This window comes from Bombus vancouverensis, chromosome 7 (genome assembly GCF_051014615.1).
Source record: "Bombus vancouverensis nearcticus chromosome 7, iyBomVanc1_principal, whole genome shotgun sequence".
NCBI lineage: Eukaryota > Metazoa > Arthropoda > Insecta > Hymenoptera > Apidae > Bombus > Bombus vancouverensis.
Window position 1 is genome coordinate 14,561,688 of NC_134917.1, and position 21,930 is coordinate 14,583,617.

The 21,930-nt window shown below is 30.8% G+C and overlaps 4 protein-coding genes across 12 annotated transcripts; 3 read left to right on the forward strand and 1 right to left on the reverse strand.

The window, feature by feature from the left end:
* Positions 1 to 102: 102 nt before the first annotated feature.
* Galphai (G protein alpha i subunit) lies at positions 103 to 3,066 on the reverse strand. Its single transcript, XM_033329313.2, has 4 exons — positions 2,568 to 3,066; positions 1,841 to 2,025; positions 1,464 to 1,750; positions 103 to 1,390 (listed from the first exon to the last, which is right to left on the reverse strand). The coding sequence occupies exons 1-4, from the start codon at positions 2,686 to 2,688 to the stop codon at positions 913 to 915; spliced, it is 1,071 nt and encodes a 356-aa protein (XP_033185204.1). The 5' UTR covers positions 2,689 to 3,066; the 3' UTR covers positions 103 to 912.
* Positions 3,067 to 4,267: 1,201 nt separating this feature from the next.
* LOC117154327 (female sterile (1) M3) lies at positions 4,268 to 11,540 on the forward strand. The gene is made up of 18 exons (XM_033329250.2): positions 4,268 to 4,288; positions 4,411 to 4,531; positions 4,608 to 4,819; positions 4,895 to 5,103; positions 5,178 to 5,473; positions 5,540 to 5,643; positions 5,713 to 5,911; positions 5,985 to 6,503; positions 6,596 to 6,790; positions 6,875 to 7,090; positions 7,171 to 8,381; positions 8,464 to 9,148; positions 9,348 to 9,565; positions 9,630 to 10,275; positions 10,392 to 10,636; positions 10,712 to 10,916; positions 11,011 to 11,090; positions 11,180 to 11,540. The coding sequence occupies exons 1-18, from the start codon at positions 4,268 to 4,270 to the stop codon at positions 11,315 to 11,317; spliced, it is 5,520 nt and encodes a 1,839-aa protein (XP_033185141.2). The 3' UTR covers positions 11,318 to 11,540.
* Positions 11,541 to 11,671: 131 nt separating this feature from the next.
* On the forward strand, positions 11,672 to 13,987 carry LOC117154384 (small glutamine-rich tetratricopeptide repeat-containing protein beta). Of its 2 annotated transcripts, none has more exons than XM_033329325.2 (4): positions 11,672 to 11,907; positions 12,472 to 12,812; positions 12,906 to 13,373; positions 13,451 to 13,987. In XM_033329325.2, the coding sequence occupies exons 2-4, from the start codon at positions 12,493 to 12,495 to the stop codon at positions 13,560 to 13,562; spliced, it is 900 nt and encodes a 299-aa protein (XP_033185216.1). In that variant the 5' UTR covers positions 11,672 to 11,907; positions 12,472 to 12,492; the 3' UTR covers positions 13,563 to 13,987. The 2 variants fall into 2 exon arrangements, with proteins under 2 accessions (XP_033185216.1, XP_033185226.1); XM_033329335.2 differs by having other exon boundaries at positions 11,878 to 12,014.
* Positions 13,988 to 15,762: 1,775 nt separating this feature from the next.
* Positions 15,763 to 21,383, forward strand: Rho1 (ras-like GTP-binding protein Rho1). Of its 8 annotated transcripts, none has more exons than XM_076620110.1 (6): positions 15,794 to 15,889; positions 16,023 to 16,219; positions 17,949 to 18,034; positions 19,310 to 19,470; positions 19,554 to 19,937; positions 20,013 to 20,426. In XM_076620110.1, the coding sequence occupies exons 3-6, from the start codon at positions 17,977 to 17,979 to the stop codon at positions 20,091 to 20,093; spliced, it is 684 nt and encodes a 227-aa protein (XP_076476225.1). In that variant the 5' UTR covers positions 15,794 to 15,889; positions 16,023 to 16,219; positions 17,949 to 17,976; the 3' UTR covers positions 20,094 to 20,426. The 8 variants fall into 8 exon arrangements, with proteins under 8 accessions (XP_033185312.1, XP_076476225.1, XP_076476224.1 ...); XM_076620109.1 differs by having other exon boundaries at positions 15,813 to 15,889; positions 15,971 to 16,219; XM_033329382.2 differs by lacking the exon at positions 16,023 to 16,219 and having other exon boundaries at positions 15,830 to 15,889.
* Positions 21,384 to 21,930: the final 547 nt, after the last annotated feature.

Below are 21,930 nucleotides of genomic sequence, written 5' to 3' on the forward strand. Positions count from 1 at the left end.
ACCAAATACATTATGTATTTTGTTACTTTCTAAAATTCACTAATCTGCTACCATCACTCTGTATTTCAGAACGGCAAGCATAGGATTTCAAAAAAATATCACTTTTTTAAAAAAGTTTTTTATTTATTTCATCAATATAATAAGACTGTTTTCTAAATCTGTAACTAATTCTAACATTGTCATTTGTTTGGCAGATAGAGCAATAATGACAACCCTTTAAACATTATTTAATGATACGTATAAAAAGGTCCTTGTTTTTTTTACAAAATTTTTTATCAAATTTAGCTTGTATAAATATATATTGTCAACATGATGAACTGTGTCTGTCATTGCAGTATGGACAAATTATTATAAGAGAAATGAATAGCTTCGAGCACTGTTATGGAAATACATTTCCATTCAGTATAAACATATTATTTTTAATGAATAAATTATATACAAAATGGTATTACTAAATTAATAGCTAACTAGTTCTGGTTAATATACTAAACACAGTTAGCAGTGAGACCAGATATTTGTTTGTTTGAAAACAGTATCTGCTCTTTTATTAAGATAACAATTTAAATTTTCAAACATTCCAATTTTACATTAGTCATTTAAAATAAAGTAATAAGTTAAAAGTAACCAATTACAACGAAATGTCATGATATTTTGCATGAGAAAGATATAGATAAGGATCTAACAAATTATTTCATAGTACTATTATTCATAGTATAAAAATATTGTAAAAACCAACAGGAGATGACAAAATGGAGAGATAGCATTATTGGTATACATGGTGGTATACCCAAATTATATTTCTGTTCCTAACAATTTGTTCTCAGTCTCATGTGTATCCTTTGTGCACTCACGTAAGTTTATACATCTTAGATATCAATTTACTCATTTTGATTTAATAAGATATTGGTATGTTTAACTTAATAAACCACAATTACTCAAATTGTTTTTGATTATAACATCGGTTACAGCATCAAACACAAATTGTATATTAGATGTGTCGGTAGCACATGTAAAATGTGTGTAAATTTGTTTCTGATCTTTTCTTTTATTCAAATTTTCGAATTTCATTTGAATGTAAGAAGCACATTCTTCGTATGTATTAGCACCCTTATACTCTGGGAAACAAATAGTCAATGGGCTCCTAGTGATCTTTTCCTCAAAAAGATCTTTTTTGTTTAGAAATAAAATGATTGATGTTTCAACAAACCACTTACTATTACAGATAGAATCAAACAATTTCATCGACTCTATCATTCTATTCATTTCTTCATCCTCTGCAAGAACCAAGTCGTATCCACTTAATGCAACACAAAATATGATTGCAGTAACTCCTTCAAAACAGTGTATCCATTTCTTTCTTTCTGATCTTTGACCACCCACATCAAACATTCTGGTAGAGCAGAAAATTTCTTAGTAATGTTTCGTAATACAAAATTAATAAAAACATCTTGAAATAAACTTACTTAAAATGTAAGCCTTTGAAAGAAAAGTGTGTTTCTACTATTCCTGTTGTTTTCACACGTGTTCTAAGAACATCTTGCTGAGTAGGAATATAATTAGGTTGTGCTATACGATCTAAAGCATTAAGGTAATATGCCGCAGAATCATTGAGCTGGTATTCCCTACTACGTGTGAAACAAAGTTGTACTCCAGCGTCCTGCCATAATCGTTTCATTAATAGTGCCAGTTCCCCAGTTAGCTCACCCTCCTCTGCTGCAGAAGCTAGGGTAAAGAATTGACGTGCTATATCCTACAACATGATTAGATTTCTCTATTACTGATAAAACATGTATGATGTAATAGTATATGAAACATTTTTATTTAAAATTAATGTATTTACCGCTTTATTAGGGTCTGCAAAGTCAATTCTAAGTTGACCCATGGCTCTAATTATTGTCATAAGACTTTGAACTGTATTACTACAAACTACAGGTTTATATTGTTCACATTCTTCTTTACTATAGCCAGTTTCATGGATAATTTTCATTTGTTTTACTATAGTAGATTTTCCAGATTCTCCAGCTCCTTAAAATGAATACATTCGTATGTTTAATAAACATGTATTAGTGCATGTCAAAGCGTTTGATTTCCAAATTTGTCCCTTTAAAACGATGATGAAGATACCGATATTCATGAATGGAAATTATATCTGACTGCAGTTGTCGGTAATCGAGTAAGTGTTCAATACGATATACAATGATTCATTCTAAACGATGATTCAAAGATTTCAGAAAAGCGCCCGCGCTACAGTTGCACGATTGCGCAAATCCGATAATTGATCGGAATGTGAATGACGTGAAAATATTATTGAGAGTAAAAACCAAATATTACTTTAAAGAATTGGTGGAAAAATGAGCGGAAAAAAACGTTTTGTCAGTAGTAGCACAGTGCAGCGATTTATTTTTACGACGAATTATCAAAACGTCGAGGAATACATCGTCTTCTAAGAAGAGGATATTTTCGAAACAATATCATGAACAAAGTGAAGGAAGAAATGAAAGAATAACGATGGAACGATTCTTGTAAGGAGAAAGTATATAAACGAAAAGAAAAGGAATAGAAATTACCGAGCAAGAGGAGCTTGACCTCACTGGCGGCCCGTTCCCCATCGGCTCTGAGATCCTTGTCGATCTTCTTAGACCTTTCCGCAGCTTCTTTCTCGCCGGTGGTGCTCACCGCACAACCCATTCTCGCCGGTCGTTCTTTCTATTCGGTGAAGAAAGAACGAGCACCATGCACGGTGCTCTTCGGAATAATCGGTTATTCGCCGCGCTCCCGTGTATGACACTTGTTGCACGGACGTGTGGGAACCGCCCGCACGCGGTTGTGCTCGCATACACACACTGATCGGATGTACAGCCTTGTACACTTGCTTATACGTCCCTCGTCAATGTAGCTATTATCGTTCAATACGTGCATACGTGCAATCTATTTCTCGTGATCAGTCGCTGCTCCCCGTGATCCCGTCAAAAGCGATGACAATGGACCAAAACTGCACGAACCTGCGATACCGGCACGATCACTTTACGTACAGTTCGTGTACCCTCCTTCCTTGCTCTACAGGACACAGTCAGGATTTGTCGAGATCTCTCGATCACGATCAACGGCCAATCCATGCTAAGATCGCGAGTCCTTTCTAGCCAATGGAAACGCTACAGGGATTGTATTTGTTCGAATTCCAGGCGCCATCTGTGTCTACGAAATCCAGAATCGAAGATCGGTCCGACAGCGGGAGGATCATCTCATAACTTAATTCATTCGATGATTATGTTCTGAATCATTTGGGCCCGCGGGCCCCAATCGAATACATACACGGATTCGTATATTAATGTAAAACAATATAAGTTATGGTATGTTTATTGTTCGAAATTAATTAAGAATCATATCTTATCTTTATAAATATTTATATCAATATGCTATCTTAGGAAGCTGTTATATTATATCATAGATTAAAATCGGATGTAACATCATCGGACGTAATAACATTTTGTAGATAAAAAGAGATAAGTATAGCTATATTTATGTTCAATACAGAAGTAAGTTTAAAATTAATCAAATATCATAAAAAACAGATACGTCAATAACTATATCGATGTTATTTTATGTTATATTTTCAATGCGTGATAATGACTAATAAAACATAATTCATAATATTTATGTGACAAACGAGAGTGTTAGAAGAATAGGAAAGCATAAAATCGTTGTATTTGGACCCTGAGCTAGTTTCATCCAATTGTCAGGTTCATTATATAAGTCTATTTATACATTCCATTAATAACAGTTGACTAATCGGAATTGGCCCAACATTTCACTGGATTCGATAATTTTTAAATTTCTGTGAACTCTTTAGAATACGTCCTCTTCCATCATAGTCCTAAAATTAACTTCCAATTTAAATTCTTATTGAAAATTGCATTTGTTTTTGTTTTTAATGATAAATTATGTACAAATAAAAATTTGTTTAGCAAGACAATTTCACTTGATTTTTATTCTATTTACTCTTCTGAATTATTGTTCTTAATATACTTATGTTAAATTCCTTTTAACAGAAATCTTACTCACCCTTATCATATTCAATAAATTATCACACAATTCTGATCATGAATGATTCAAATTTAATAATGGTCGTTACTTGTTGATATTTGATACAGCTATAGCTGTTTGTATGTGTATTCAGTCGACGACCTGTAATTGTCTTTCGTGATCAATTAGTACAATAAGCTTTCATGAGTGAATATGAATTCGCGCATCCGATCTGTCTAAGATCATGGGATCTTTAAAAATTTTGGTAAGTGTAAATCAGCCGTTCAAACGAAAAATTCGAATTCAAAGTTTAAAAATCAAATTAAATTTTTTAATTCAAATTTATAATGTTACATCTTAAATGATTATATTTTTATGTTACCTCAGCTTCTCTTCGGTTACATCAGTTTCATTACTGTGCACATTTCGTTAACCGATCATTTCGACGAAAAGTTAAAGCAGACAAAAGTTGAGATAGCCAAGCTCTATTTTCGAGAAGAACCACCAGGTAAAAGAAATCAATAAACAGACTAAATATTCATATTAGATATTTCTAAAGCTACTTTAAAATATGGTAATCGTAGTTCATAAACAAGTCTACGATGTAAAATGGGATCAATTATGGTTAAAGGAGATGTACAAAAATCCACCTTTCATAGCGAATATATACGACAAGATACTTTTAATAGAAGCAAATCGTTTCATAGAATTTTCACTTAATTCTCCTTCTTCTAATCATACCTTATCGCGAGGAATAATCTCAACTCTTAATAATGGTCCCATTAAATTTGTCAGGGTAGGTAAATTAGCGCTAATCACGATTACTTAAAATCACATTCGATAGTAAGTCGTTTCAATTAATATGCTACAGAGTATCGTTTGGAGAAGTGTACTTTATCTACTAATTTGTTACGAAACTGGCTCGTGTAATATCTATACAAAAATGGATAATTTGCAATTCAAATATCGGCAGACCATTCAACATAAAGGATGTCCTACGGATGCCAATTTCTTCGTTCGTTCCAATCGACTTTATCTGGTAGTAGCCGATAATATTGGTCAATTTTCTGTACCTTCTTTGTAAGCGAAATTAGTAACCATACATTTTGTAATTATTGTGTTTCGGAATTCACATATATTTTATATTAACGTAGAATATATCATTGGAGAGAAACGTATATGGATATAATAAAAGAAGTGATGACCATCGCCGCGATATCGGTCACTACGTTCAAATATAAGCAATCGACGATTATAATATTCGCACAGAATAATAGAGATGCATCGGGAATCGGTTCCCTGGTGTACGAGTTTAAGGAAACCAGCCTGGATACTATACAATTTTTGGAAACTTCCAATCCGATTTCTGTTCATCATTACAAACATGCGGACTTTAATTTCATTTTGCTAATAAACGAATATACACCGAGCAACTTGCTTTGGTGGGATGGTTGGTTTTTCTTTTTACTCGTTTCCATTTACTTATTATCGATTTATGGAGAACTTATTCTTTTAGGACATGAACTATTAAGCTGGCAACAGTTGCCAGAAATAAGGACACTCAGTTTAGTCAGCATAGTGAGCATCAATGATGATACCTTTTTCTTTGTAGCATATGATGTAAGCATAAAATTTGATAACTAATCAACGATTACGGAATTTTGTTCCTAAATACTAATTGTATCACAGAACATCTTGCAACTGTACAAGTTTGAAAATGCATCGGATTATATCTTAATACACACTATGAAGCTACCCAATGGAATTCTGATTGATATACAAACTCGAATCGACAATTCCACGATAATTATGGTGCTGGTTGTTATTAACTCGGATAAAACTTATAGCGTAGAATCGTGGAAGTTACGCATTGAAGAAATTCCCTCTGGTTAATTATTCTGCTTAAAACAATAGCCCTCCAAAGTTATGCATTAATTTAGTTACTGTAATGGTATTTTCAGAACATTCGATTAAGGAAAGTGATACTTTATCGAAAAATTTGGCGGAACTGGTTGAAATATTGCTACAAAGAAAACCTTTCGTGGAAGAAGCTGAGTCTTTATGGCCCCTCTTGCAACCAGTACACGAGAACTTAACGATATCGGAATCTTTCGTTTTGCCAAATTTAATATTAGATGCAGGAACTGTAAATAACATCGACATCTTCGTAAACGAAGACATCGTTGCGCCTCGCGTGATGGAACGGCGCTTAGAAAATTTAACCCACGAAATTGATGATGTTTTATCATCTAACGAATATTTAATGATGAACAACACGAATTCTATAATTGCAGATATTCTTGTCGATGGCAATGCATTCATTGAACAGTTGCAGATTGATAGAATGATTGTAGATTTTGTTAATGATGTTGATATGCATTTGAACAATAATTCGGATAAGATACAAGAATTTTCGAAGAAAAGAAATATCACTGTAAATGATCTTAAAGTAGATTCCATTTGTGGAATCCCATATCAATGTATGTTCAATATTATTTTATCTAACAATAACAATGTCCCGATGATACGAAAGAATATATATATATTTATCAAAAATATGATGTCGTTTTAGATTGGGCTTTAACCAATGATACATCGAAAATGAACATAAATATAGAGAAAGATGAAATTGAATTTTCAAACAACATCATATATTTAAATTCAAGTATATCTTTGACGAATTTAAACGTAAAAATGTTAAACGGCATAAATATCAATGATCTCTTCAATGAATTATTTATCATTAACCGTAATCAGAGAATCGAAGGTAGATTTCAAACCAAAGCAAATCATCTCAGATGAACTCTTTGATTTAACAGGCCGATATTTAAATCTGAATTAAATTTTTCAGGAAATGTTACCTTCAATAATACATTACAAATCTACAATTTTACGATACAAATGTTGAATGGAAAACCATGGGATAACTATATGAACACAAAAACCAATCAAACTTTTGGTAACTTTACCATGAGAAAGCTTCAAGTAGAAAATTTATATACTGATTTGATAAACGGTGTTCCGGTTTCGGAAGCAGCGCGAGTATCTACCGTCAACGTAATCAAAGGTATACGAAGTATGATTAGTTCAATTTTCGAAATCTTTTCGTACTATCTACATTCACATGAAGTATCTCATGTTTCATAGGGGAGACGAAAATTGCGAAATTACACGTAACAGAGAAACTTATAGTTGATTCAAGCATTAACCCACCGATAGGTCCGTCACATCAAATTTACTCTAATGTCACTATTCATGGTAACTTGAACATTGGAACGCTAGATCTAGACAAGTACACAAAAATCTTTCTAAATAATGAAGAAATAGATCTGACTAATATCTTTGGTACCTTTTGGACGAAATCGACTGATCAAATAATCGAAAACGATGTCATTTTTGAAAATAATTTAACTATAGATCGTTTGAATGCAAAATACATAAATGGATTTTCTGAAGATGAATTTTTGTACACTACTACAAGTGTTATTTCAGAACGTTTTAAAAGGCTACATTTTGAAAATGTTCACGTAGACGATATGTTTTTCACCGAAGGAGAGGGCGATAATCTTTTTGAAATCGCTCCAGAATCAGTCACCATTCGAGAAAGATTGCATCTAAAGCATCTACGTGGAAACCAATTATTGACTGGCGTCTTTAATGGCCTCCCAGTAACTGACATTTTAAACGGAAAGCAACCATATATTTTTCCAGACGATATGAATTTCTTGACAATTAAGACTAAACAAATAAACATAGACGAGCTTAATTTCCCTTTCTTCTTACAGAATGCGAGAAATGTTGACAAAGGTCAGAGAACGAAGTTCATGAAGACTCCAGAATTTCATGTAGAAAATCTTTATGTTGAAAAGATTAACAATGTTGAAATGAAGAAACTTTTATTGTTAAGAGATATGAAAATAGCTGACATAAAAGATTTGGTAATAAATGGTAATCTAACGGTTAAAGATGATTTAAAAGTAGCTCAAATTGGCGATCAGCCATCGATGAACTATTTAAGGAATATCCGCAAAAAAAATGTGTTTAATAATAAAAATACGATAATATTCCAAGAATTAACTGTACGGAATATTACGTTGAAATTTCTGCATGGTCATGACGTGAACGATATTTTCGAAAGTTTCCTTTCAAAGTCAAGGGAACAAAATATATCTGGGAAGTTCACTTTTTACAAAGTTACAACTGATAACATTAAAACTAGCTTCATCAACAATCGGAACATCTCTAAGTTGACATGGATCGACAAGCCTCTATTTCTAATAAAGGATATTAAATTTGATGATTTATTTGTAGAAGGGGATGCTGTAACAAAAACTTTAAACAATCTCGATGTTAACGAGGTAAACACTGAAATATGAATTTATGATACTTTTGTTTTCTTATTATTCAATTGAATTTAATTATTCAAACATTTTATTACAGTTGTACGAGAGCATGCTTAACATACCAGTATCAAGAATCGTTGATTTAAAAGTAAACGGGAATATTTCTTGGGATTTTCCCTCAACAAGTTCTGCTTCTTTGACATCGTTATTCAAAAACGCAGTAACTACAACTACAAATCAAACTATTCACGGTAGCACCATTTTTCAGGGAGATATATCAGCATCAACAATTGAGGGGCAATGTAAAGAAATCGACGAAATACGTGATATCATTGTAGATGCTGTGATAGACGATAAAGACATCGAAATAATTGGCCAAAAGATTTTTAAAGATGATCTGGATATCGATACTATTTCAGTGGTCGATGATATTGATATTCCTATGATTAATAATATCAATATTTTCGAATTTAATAATTCTGTAGCGAGGAAAAGTAAAAAAGAAGTAATAGCTGGAACTATAACATTCCTCGATGATGTAGCGATCGATCAAATCCTTGTTGATGATGATCTTCATAATGTTCCTTTGAATGGGGTAGCTCTGGTGACTGATAAATTACCTACGTATACATCTTTAAAAGATCTTGTTATATTGGAGGATATATATTTAAAGAATCTAGATGAAGTAAATTTTGATGAATTTTTAAAAAATCGTGTAACCATCGACGGAGAACACGAAATACTTACTAACGTACAATTTGATGACACTGTTGAAATAACAGGTATATAATTATAAACATATCGCATTAAAGATCAGATAATATTTAACTATTATTTCCTTTTCCATTAAGTTTTTAAAGCTGCAGTTTCATTATTTCAATTGTAAAGCATATACGATACTTACGTAATTACTTAAATTATATGAATTATTTAATAATATACCTTAAGTTCTTAGATTACAATATTTTCAAAAAATCTTAGGAAACACGAATCTCTCGCGAATTAATGGCATCTATCCCTCCGATTTGGTTCTGAATGAAAGAAAGGAAACACAAGTGGTATCTGGTTCGAAAATCTTTGAAGAAAACGTGATAATAAGTGGCAATATTTACACATCGTTCATCAATGAAGTAAACGTATCGTTAGAATATTCTAATGGTATACAAAACGACGAAGACGTGGAAATCATAGGAGACTTGGTAATGTTGCTCGATTTCAATATTTGCAAGCGGTATGATACATTTAAAAATTGGATATTTCTAGATTTTCGAATCGAAAGTGAAGGTTCCAGAAAACGTGTTTGTTTCGAACTTAATGAATGGAATAAATTTAAATACTATTTTCTACGATTTACAACAAGAGACACGTCGGACCCTCCACATGTTCACGCAGAATGAATCTGAGATAGAGAAGAACATTGTTCGATCTACTTCGATTTCTGAAAATCTCGGCAATGTTTTCTTCTATTTGGAGCAAGCAGATGAAAAGTTGAAAATTCAGGCGCCCAACATCAAGAAGATTGATGTTGTTTATTACGAACAGATCACAAAGCTGAACATGTTTGGAGAAGAACCAGGATCTCTTTGCGGACTTTCAGATAAATGTTCTTGCCCCACTGAATATATGGCTGAGCTCACCGAAAACGATTGTTACATGCAAAGAATAAATAATAATAAAATAATACGAAATTATCACGAATTTCACAGTACATTTGGTATAAATGTAGTATCAAACACAATATCATATAGCCGTGAATGTACTTCAAACAATACCAAAAACGAATTCATTATGATTTCTTGGATTAAATCTGGACTGATCGGTACAGAAAAAACGTTAGCTAATGTAAAGGAAACGCCTCTAAAAATTCGAGGTTACATAAAGGACGCAAAGGTCTTCACAACACATGATAGTATGATATTTAAAACTAATAAAAACTCTTAAGATAGAAACTATTAAATTAATAAAATTATTTGTGTAATTTTTGTTAAACAGTACATAACATATTTATATATGTATGTATTTTAGATGCAGCTTTCGTAGTATTGGCAGTGTATTATGATACACTACTCGCAACACATCACACAAATTCTGTAATTTACAAGATTGATTTTGAGAACAATAATTTATCGTTGTACCAGAATATATCCACTGATGGAGCTTGGGCTATCGACATTTTCAAAGCAAATCATCGGGACATATATCTGCTGCTCGGTTGCTTCGGAAATTCTGAAAAGTCGTATCTGTATAAGCTGGACACTATTACCTCCAAAGTAATGAGCACTTCGTCTTTAATCATTTTATAAAAATATTTTGGGCGATGATCTGATATAGGTATTATTTTTTAGTTTATTATAATAAGAAGCTTTGAAGGTAAAACGCACAATGTGAAAAGTCTCATCCAAGAACAGGATTGTTTCGTTTTGGTAGACGATTTTGAAACGAATGCGATAAATATCTTTTATTATGATCCAGAATTTGATAATTTTTATGACTATCAAAGTCTATTTCATGATTCGCGAATCCATGGAGTAGAATGTTTCTATACAGATGGTACGAGCAATATTAATTGATATTACACTAAAATAACAATCACATTGCAATATAGTAAATTTTAAATCGTATTTAAGATATTATCTTATTTCAGATTTTGGGAAGAGCGACTCCTTTATCATCGTTACGACGGAGAACGATCAGTTTTACATTTACGAATATATGTATGCTCAGGTAAGTTTTTATTGATCCATCAATTAAGTCGTTGAAATAATTTAGCTTATATGTATATGTAAATTGTGTCACAAAATGGTTATTTTCAGAAGTTTCAATTGAAAATACATCACCGTATAGATGATTTACAAACGATGGTGCCATTCTATCATTTAGAAAATTACTATATTTTTAAGGGTACAAGCACGAATAGCACGACATTGAAAATCATTAAGCAGGGACCCTAATAATATTTTACAAAAACTTTAGTATATGAATTTATTTACCGTTATCGATGTATTATCTACAAATTAATGTACATACACACACATACATGGTATGCAATGTAGTGCAGAATAAATTAGAACATACATACTATATAATATATATACATGTATATATATGTATATTTATAACATAAATCTGTAATTATATGCATCAAAGTATTAATATATTTCTAGCATTTAATATGTATACGATTTTATTTTATTGCTCTGGTTTGAGACACCTATAATATTTTCATCTAAAAAGACATTTAGTGTTAATCGAATTGCGCCAGCGCGATTCAGACGAAAGTATTGGACTTTAATTCGTTCGTTTCTACAAAAGAGATTTAAAGAACAACCAATGGCATAAAAATTATCACACGGAAATAGAAGTAATTAAATCAATTAAATAGCAAAAATTTTCAGAACAGCCGTAATAATATTGCACGACGAATTCTGTGACTGTCGTAATATTAAGTGTTAAGGTTTCAGTTTTTCACAAAGTGGAAGCCATCGAAACACATTGCCTGTTCTTCATTGTTGCTGTGTGGCACTATACTTAAAGTTTTAAGGTACATACAAATATAAAAAGTGCTCCTTTATATACAGAAAGATTAAAAATGTTGTAAAATCAATGACTTAAAATGAAACTGTCAGGGTATCATATCACCATAGACGGGTAACTTTTATTTGTCTGTAATTAACCGTAAGCAAATTATAGTTCAAACATTAGCGTATGTAGATTAACTTATTTAATATAATTACGGTAGATAGAGGCTCTTCTTCGACTTCAAAAAATTAAAGCATAATCAACGAAATTTAATTGTCTGCTTGTATCCTGCATGTCTTTTTTTGGTTATGTCAATCTATGATGATTTGGCATAATAAAACATTTAACAATTCATTAACGCGATACCGATAATATTGTTACAGTCGATTTTGCTAAAGTTAAAACAATAATTTTAAGTTTTCCTTTTAACGAAATCTTTTTATTCTTTTAATCGGTAAACTATTTTAAGGTTATGACACGTATCAAAAATCTTCCATTACTAAATGATATTAAACACCCTATGTTTGTGTCATCGTTATAGCGTAACGTGTAATCATACTATAATTAAATTTGTCACTCCAAACAGAGCAGTTCCTTAAAGGCAGTAATGGCTGTCAAAGGGCTGGTAGCAGCAATTGTTCAATTCTTAACCCAACAATTAGAAGAAGGTGATATTACAGCAGATTCTCGAGAGAGCCTTGAAGTAGCAATACAGTGTTTAGAAAGTGCTTATAATGTACAAGCATCTGATACTCCAACAAATTTTAACTTATATGAAATATACAAGTCTTCCATCGAAAATGCAAAGCCCAATTTAGCTCCAGAAGCTACTCCAGAAGCAAAAATCGAAGCTGAAAGATTAAAAAATGAAGGAAATACTCTTATGAAAGCTGAAAAACATCACGAAGCTCTTACTAATTATACAAAGTATATATTTTTCGTTTGAATAAAGATAAGATATATATTTTTCTATAAACATTGTAATACTGTTTACATAATAGTATAATATTGTTTGTTTAGAGCAATTCAATTAGATGGTCGTAATGCAGTATATTATTGTAACCGTGCTGCAGCATATAGTAAAATTGGCAATTATCAACAAGCAATTAAAGATTGCCATACTGCATTATCCATTGATCCTTCGTATAGTAAAGCATATGGACGATTAGGTTTAGCATATTCTAGTCTCCAAAGACATAAAGAAGCTAAGGAAAGTTATCAAAAAGCTTTGGAGATGGAACCTGACAATGAAAGTTATAAAAATAATTTACAAGTAGCAGAAGAAAAATTAACTCAGCCAAGCATGAGCAATATGTCATTAAGTGGAGGTACATTGCCAGGCATGGATCTCAGTTCACTCCTAAGTAACCCTGCTCTTATGAACATGGCCCGTCAAATGTTATCTAATCCAACACTTCAAAACATGGTGAGCAATTTTATGAGCGGTCAAGTAGAACAAGGAGGACATATGGATGCTCTTATAGAAGCGTAAGTATCACTCATACTTTTCAATCATTTGCTATCTAATATCATTAAAAAATATATCATATTTAAAAATTTTGTAGTGGTCAACATTTTGCTCAACAATTACAAAATGCGAATCCTGAATTAATTGAATCCTTAAGAAGGCAAATGGGAGGAAATCCAAATGATCCAGATCCACCACAACAAAATTAAGAAATCTATGATTATGATATATTTTAAAAATTCCACATAAAATGAAAATAACTAAATTTAATTGGAACACATACATAGTCACAGAACAGTGTGTATCATTTTTAATATGAAAATGTGAAAAATGATGACTAAGATTAATTTACATTACCACTATCTTAAAATGATATTCATATACATATACTATACAAATTTTCCTATGACTGAATTATTGAACAGAACATGATAATTTGTTTTTTGGGTGTGTGCTGATGATGTTTGATATGTGAAGATTAAATAATAAATGTTAGAATATAGTGAATATTTCGTGAATGAGATAGATATTCCAACATGTACTGTGTTGCTTTCTATGTCTTACAACATCGCTTTGAATCTATTCTAACCGATTTGTATAGTACAATACATTTTCTTACTTACCGTAAAAATAATTTCTGTTTGATAAATTACTACATATTGAAAATTAAGAAAAAATTATGTTTCTTACCACCTACTTTAATGATAGATATTTTGTTTTAAAATTGGATATGAAAGTATCAGAAAATTCAAAATATTTAAAAAGTTATGATGTTAGCTACCTTTACAATAAAAAATGTACATAATTAAATACATTCTAAATACGTAACAATCATATTAAATACTTTCAAAATATATTTCCGGTATCATTTCTTCAATTATTTCGCAACTAGTATTATATATAATGTAGAAATGTTATTACAAGAAATAATCACTATGAAATAAAAAATACATTTTTAATCCAATAAGTGTATATTTAAGAAAATGATACAAATCCTCAAAGCCTTATTTGATACATTGTTTCAAATTAATGAAACGTACATGTCAATTCTGTGTGCGTCATACACTAGCACGATCGTATGTCGTATACAGTGTACAATAGTGACATCATTTTTATTTAGTATATACGAAGTGTACATATAAAAACACAAACTTTTTTAGACTTTATGCTCTATTTTGTTTTCATATTTGCATGTATATGTAAATTTATATTTATGGATAATTGCAAATTTATACACTATTCGCCTTCACAAATAAATATCACCATCGATTAGTCTATTCGTTTATTCTCACCCTGGAGAATGAGTTTTTCTATTATGTTGTAAATTACATCTGTCATTCCTGAATTTCCATGAAACCAGTAAATTATTTGAAAAATAAAAGTAAAGTGATATAATGATAAGAATAAAACGATAATATTATATGAAAACATAACGTTTCATTCTTTTCTTATACCGGCTAAGTTTAATTTTTTAGGCGCGTTTGCATTGTTCATTCGAAATTATATGCCACACATTATCATATTAATCTACGAAAACATAAGTGTATGTAAGTAATGTTATATCTATTACGTGAATTATACGTATAATTTATTACTCTTATGCTTTTTTAATAAAAGATAATGTTCATTTTATCAGAAAAACAATGATTATATATATATATAATGAAAATTAAATCGATCTTAAAAGCAAATAGTTTATTCATACTAATTTTTTATTCGTTTCATGATTATAAAGTTAATGTCATGATTTTCACGTGTTACATACAAGGGGCGCTGGGTGACGAAGCTGCGATGCAGCATTATTTACATATTTTCCAACCCTTCCCGTCATTCACCCACATATACATACATCCGTGAAACATGATGTTGCATGCGCAAAGTCCCTCTACAGGTTCCTGATATGCGCGATGGCGTATGATTCGTTGGTTTTGTAGCATTGCCCAGGAACGTATCATTAAATGGTGCGTAGATTAGACATCCATATATTCATAGACAGATTAGACTAGCTAATTAGACATAAAATAAGTTTTTATTCAAATTTATAATAATAATAACAAATTTTTGAAACATATTAATATTATTATCGATTTTCTAGTATTACTATATTATCATTGTGAATAAAACCACTTGATAAATAAGAATTGATATAACAATACGTAGATAGGCTCAGAAACGTTTTAATTAATGTAAAGTTGATAAAGACTAATATGTTTTTTTAATTTTGTAAAAATATTCATGATTAATAATTTTACTTATAATGTTCTATGAATATTCGGTTTCAAACGTGCTTACAACTCTTCTGCTATGAAAATTTAATCATATAAAATACATACTGTGTTTGATAAATATCGTGACAATTTTTATGGAAAATTGACCGGGAAATATTTGGAATTCTAGGAAAGGGGGTTTCAAAAACAACAATACGATCCTGAGTATAATGCTCCCCCCTCACTAGCCGATTGCCGCACACTCACAGATTGAGGTGTGGCCATCGAAGGCTGCCATCTTCTTGACTTTCTGTCGCTTAACATTTCAGGTAAATACGCAATTATTTCTTAAGTAATACTGGTTGGAGTAGTGTGAGAGTGTGCTGTGATGTGTGTCCGGGTGGTTTAAGCGTGCTACATGTCGCTTTGTTAACGGCGCAACGGGGAACTCTGTGTGTCAAGGAGGGAAAAAACGTTCTCCTCCTCCTGTGATAGAGAGAGGGCCGAGGGAGTGCCATGCGTTACGAATCTACAGCATCTTCGCATGACGACCGTTTAATTCAACATACGAGAAGCTACACGCTGTCCACCGCGACTACATTCAATCACTGATTTGGGATCGTTTCTACCAGTTCAAATACGACCTGGGCTTTAATTCAGTATGTAAATCGTCCCCCAGGCTCTAGACCCCTGCGTCGCTATCCTGTCGCACCCCTAGCGCCCCCATCCTCCACCTCTTAGGCTTAAATCCCCTCCTCTCTCCCCTGGTTTCGCCTGTGCACTTCCGGCTGTGCAAAATTCGGCAAAAAGCTCTCCGGATACGTGTCTGGAAACCTAGTAAGTAAATATCTGTGTCACGGTTTCATCTTGACATTCCTTCGTCGTCGTTTACCCTGTCAGATCTGCGATAAACAAAAGGCCCGGTACGTTCTTTGATATGTTAGAAATCATCGCGATTCTATCCATTCTTCAAAATATCCGCGTACCCCTAATTCTGCTTTTACAATTTACATCTTTGGGATGATTTCATCGGAATTTCCGAATGCTAATAAAAGTACTAGGTGAACATACATCGATTTTCGGTAAACAATTGGCTTCTGTATACTTGGAATATATGAGTATATATATATTCTAAGTATATATTTGTTATATATATATATATGTCGGAGATGATATATATATATATGTATATATATAATTTCCATTTTAAATATTCTATATGTGTGATAGACCAAAGTTTGTAATAAGTCGCATGATCTTCATTTAGTTTAATATAAAGTGAATAATTTAATTTCTAAAGGATACTAAAATAAAATACTATACCATTGTGTAATCAATAGTTTTTGTAATACTCAAATATGATGCAAAATTTAAAGATTTATATAAATTTTATTGCCTTAATATTAACATATACAATCCTCATTTGCATTGCTTTTGCTATACACTAGATTCTTTAATGCTAAAGTCCTTGCTTCTGATCTGTATGAAAACTTTTAAATTAGAATCTCCTCTGTATATTAACAAGTGTGACATATAAAACAGAAGAATGTCTGCGTTATAACAAAAACTTTTAACAAGTAGGATTCTATATTAAAAAGTTTTAGTACTCTAATTTATATCATAACATACATATATTTCTTAAATATACGTATTTATTTATCACTGTCTTTAAATAAATAGTGAATAATCATAACTTCTCTCATTAAAATATTATAAAGCATCTTAACTGTGTACAATATGAATGTGTTGCCTATTACATTTAATTTATGCTTTTCAAAAATAATTTTTCATGGGTACACATGTTTCTTAATAGTGCATGTTTAATACAGAAAAGTACTTATGTGTTTATGCATGTTCTTTGAAGACATCATTATTCTTTTGTAAGGCATAAGGTATGGTCTTACATATAATATATTAATATGCAAAGACCTTTGTATATGAATTAAGAAATTGATTAAATAATATATATAATATATATTTCTTTTTTTATACACACTGTAGTTAAAGCTCTACCTTATGCATTTCGGAATTCTGTAATCTTTCATCTAAATGTGTACATGAAGTCATTATGATAACATTATGATAACACTATGATAACATTAAATTCACATTATATTTAGTTTTTGGTATTCTTGTAAAGCCTTGTAGTGTACATATTTTTATATATATCTGAAGGAAAGAGTTATGAATCAAAATTATAAAGATGTTGTTCAATGATTATAGATTATATGTAATACTTTTGCAAATATCTAAATACATAATTGTGATAGAAACAAGACATATGCATACATATTTACATATATATGATATTTATATGACATCTGTGTAGTACATGCAGTTATTTCGCAACCTTTTATCCATTCTAACATATAAAATGTCCACTTAAAGCAGAGACGCTGAAAGAAAAACTAAAAACATGGGATGCAATATGGGCCGATGCCTCGGTCCAGACGATACGGGGTACCCTGGATCAGGTACGACCCAATCAATATCCTTTCAATCTTCAGCCCTCGTAGGTTGCTTTCTAAATAGTACTAAAGTAGATATGAAATATAGACACAAAAAGATGTTACCTATCGTACCCACTATATAAGTAGCAAACAGTTATGAAGTTAGAAGCAATTTTTAGCAACGTAAATTTAAGTAAACAGAGGGCTGTAGGGAGTGTATGTTTGTAATGCTAGTACTAATATAGTACTTTGTTTAAATACAAATGGATACAATATTTTCAGGTAACAAGTTTTATACCCTACGAGGTTTGAATTCAAATCATTCATTATAGTATTGTCAAAAGATGAATCTAATTGAACAGTTTCAAAAGATTACCCTGACTTCTTTCTAACTCTATCCTGAAGAATGCTTTTTCTCAATCTTTCTCACTACTTCCTTTATGTCTTTATATCTATTTACACTTGTATTTATGTATTTAAAATTGCTTCTTATTTGTTTATGCCTTACCAAGGTGCAGGAAAAGTAGTTTCTGTTAACATTGATATTGATTACATCTTTTCAACATTCATCATATTTTCCATTAAGTTATTATCTTATCTTATGTGTATTATGTGTTCACTCACTGCATGCTCTTAGTTAAACTAATTTTAGGTGGTGTTTCCAAGATATTAACTCAAATAACTTAGATCCATTATCACTAGTATTTGAGTAGTCCTTAAAATACTTCATGCATTTATATTGTATACAAATGCAATTAGAATTTATTGATATATAAAGTACAATTTACATATTAGCATTCATAATTTATAGATTTCTTATTGTATATACATATATTTGTATGCGTATATATGTATACATATAAAATGAAAACAATAGAAGTTAGGTATATATTTTTATTATTTTACTCTGATAAATACCAAGATCAAGCATATATGTTCTGTATATATTACTGATCGCTAACAAACAAAAATTGTTAAAATTAAATACACACTCATTTTTGTTTGAACAAATATATTACACAAAATTGTAATATTTATATATGGGTAAGTTATTGAAAGAATATTAAAACACATGCATACTCACTTATAACTGTTATTAAACATAACAACTGACATATTCAATATCTCTAAATTATGTACATAAAAATTTGTCAATTGATGTGAAGTGGATGTTATATTTTTATTTTCTGCATTAATATATTTTAAAGAGATCAAAGTTATATGCATAAAATTAAAATTTTAATAATGCAGGTTATATTAGAGTACTAATAAAGGAGTATTTAATGATTTACATTTTAGAATTCATGGCAGCCATTAGGAAGAAATTGGTTATCGTGGGTGATGGTGCTTGTGGTAAAACATGCTTACTCATAGTCTTCAGCAAAGATCAGTTTCCTGAAGTTTATGTACCTACAGTGTTTGAAAACTATGTTGCAGACATTGAGGTTGATGGAAAGCAGGTAAGTGCTACAAGAAATTGTTTCACATATTTAATATTTTTGTATTTTTTCCAAATATATTAAAAGAACATTTCCTATAACAGGTTGAACTGGCTCTTTGGGACACAGCTGGGCAAGAAGATTACGATAGGTTGCGCCCATTGTCATATCCTGACACAGATGTAATCCTAATGTGTTTCTCTATCGATAGTCCCGACTCCTTGGAGAACATTCCTGAGAAGTGGACACCAGAGGTGAAGCACTTTTGCCCAAATGTGCCCATTATCCTTGTTGGAAATAAAAAAGACTTGCGCAATGATCCTAATACCATCAAAGAGCTTAGCAAGATGAAACAAGAACCAGTTAAACCAGAAGAAGGTAGAGCTATGGCTGAAAAAATCAATGCTTTTGCTTATCTTGAATGTTCTGCTAAGAGTAAGGAAGGTATTAGGGAAGTGTTTGAAACAGCCACTCGGGCAGCGCTACAAGTAAGCATTATTCATTACAGGTTTGCATGAAATTGAATATAAATTGATCAGACGTTATTATAAAAACTATGTGAGTTCGTAGGTAAAAAAGAAGAAAAAGGGAAGATGTTGGCTCCTATAATTCTTGAACTGTCACCGATAATGAGACAACACTAATGGAATTGCTAGTTGCAATGAAGCTAGTTGTTATGCCGGAAGCCCCCAGCGGAAACTATAATATAACAACAACAACTTATCTTCAATTATTTTACACAATAAAACAAGTCTATAAAAAAAAAGAAAAACTACCACAAAATACGCCCACAATATATACAATATATGCAAATTAAAATCCGTTGCAAAATTTGCAAGTGTTCTTTTATAATAATTTGCAAAGAATGTACTGTTAATTACGATTGTATCAGTTAATCCTTTATGGACTCTCTCTAATGTTGCAATAAGTGCGATCGTGTTTTAAATGAAATAAATTACTAAGAATTTGTACAAACACTACTGCAGTTTTTATGAGGATATGCTATGAGTTACAAGATATATCAATATATTAACTGTTATCATAGAAGTTACTTATCGTTTTGATCCTTATCAGAATAAAATGATTTTCAGATATTGTTATACAAAAATTATTAAGACTGAGTTTTGGGTAATATGCTTTAATGAAACAAAAAAAGATGAATAAATTCGTAATTACATCTTTCTAAAGAAAAGGTTATTGTTACATGCACAAAGTTGTGAGATAAGATTAAAAAATTTAAATTTCTATGTTTAACAAGGGTTAAAATAGTAACATTTCAGATATATCATAGTATCTATTAAATTTATTATTGTCTACATAAAGAGAGCGATAAAGAACTCTTTTGTTGGTCTATATGTTTGGTCCATATAGGATTAAAGATTGTACATAAAATGTCACCATTCTTGGAATAGATGAGATATTATGCCTTCATGAATGTCCCGTGATTTTTTAAAGCATTTTTTTGTCTATTTCATGGTATAAAACAACAATAAAAGTACGTATCGCTTTACCTTATTTTCTTACCATAATGTTACGAACAAATATATATATAATAAACGTATCACTTTGACTTCGAGGATCAAAAGGACATAAGTACTTGTATACTTAAGACACATACGGAAAAAGAAAGAATACTGAATACTGTTTTCTACATCTTCACAATTCTTTATAAATAGTTTTACGACGTTATAATTCGTCGTATCAGTAGCTAATTGAAAAAGTTACTTCCAGGAGAAAACTCAATCATCTGTATGTAGCACTTTTTTAGTATAATTTTAAAGGGAGAAAAAAATTTTTTACGATTAGGAGAGTGAAGCCAGGATAAGTTTTTTGAGTTTTAAGAGACCGCTCTATAGTTAATTAGCCTTAATATAAGATATTTACTCCATGATTACTATAATAAATTGTAATTAACAATAAAAATTACTAATCAATGCTTGTGAACTATTACTCCTAAAGCAGTTCAATATCTGTAAATTTAAATATACAAAATTCAAGCAGTAGGATATTTCTTAGAATTTACAAGGAATCTGTGAAGGTTCATGAATGTATAAAATATATCACTTATAAAGTGAATCTTCATTTACAATTTTATTGAATAAGATTTTTTCTTTATTTTAAATATTTCCTAAAATATCACGTACGTATCAGGAATCTTTTTTAAACTTAAAGAATATAAATATAGTTTTTCAATGCACAAAACTGTATAAAAAGAATTTATTTTATTTTGGATATAAATGAAAAAGTAATGTATTAATTTCAACTTATTATATAGTCAGATATATATGAAAAATGGAATGGAAAATTGAATCTTAGACATAATTTGTTAAATCTGGAAAATATTGACATCATAATTCTAAATCAGTTCTGCATAGTTTTACATGATATACAACATTATAAAGTTACATAATATATATAGACAATCCTATTCTAATTATACTTTTTCACTTTGTTTTTCAAATACTTTGTAAAATAAATGCA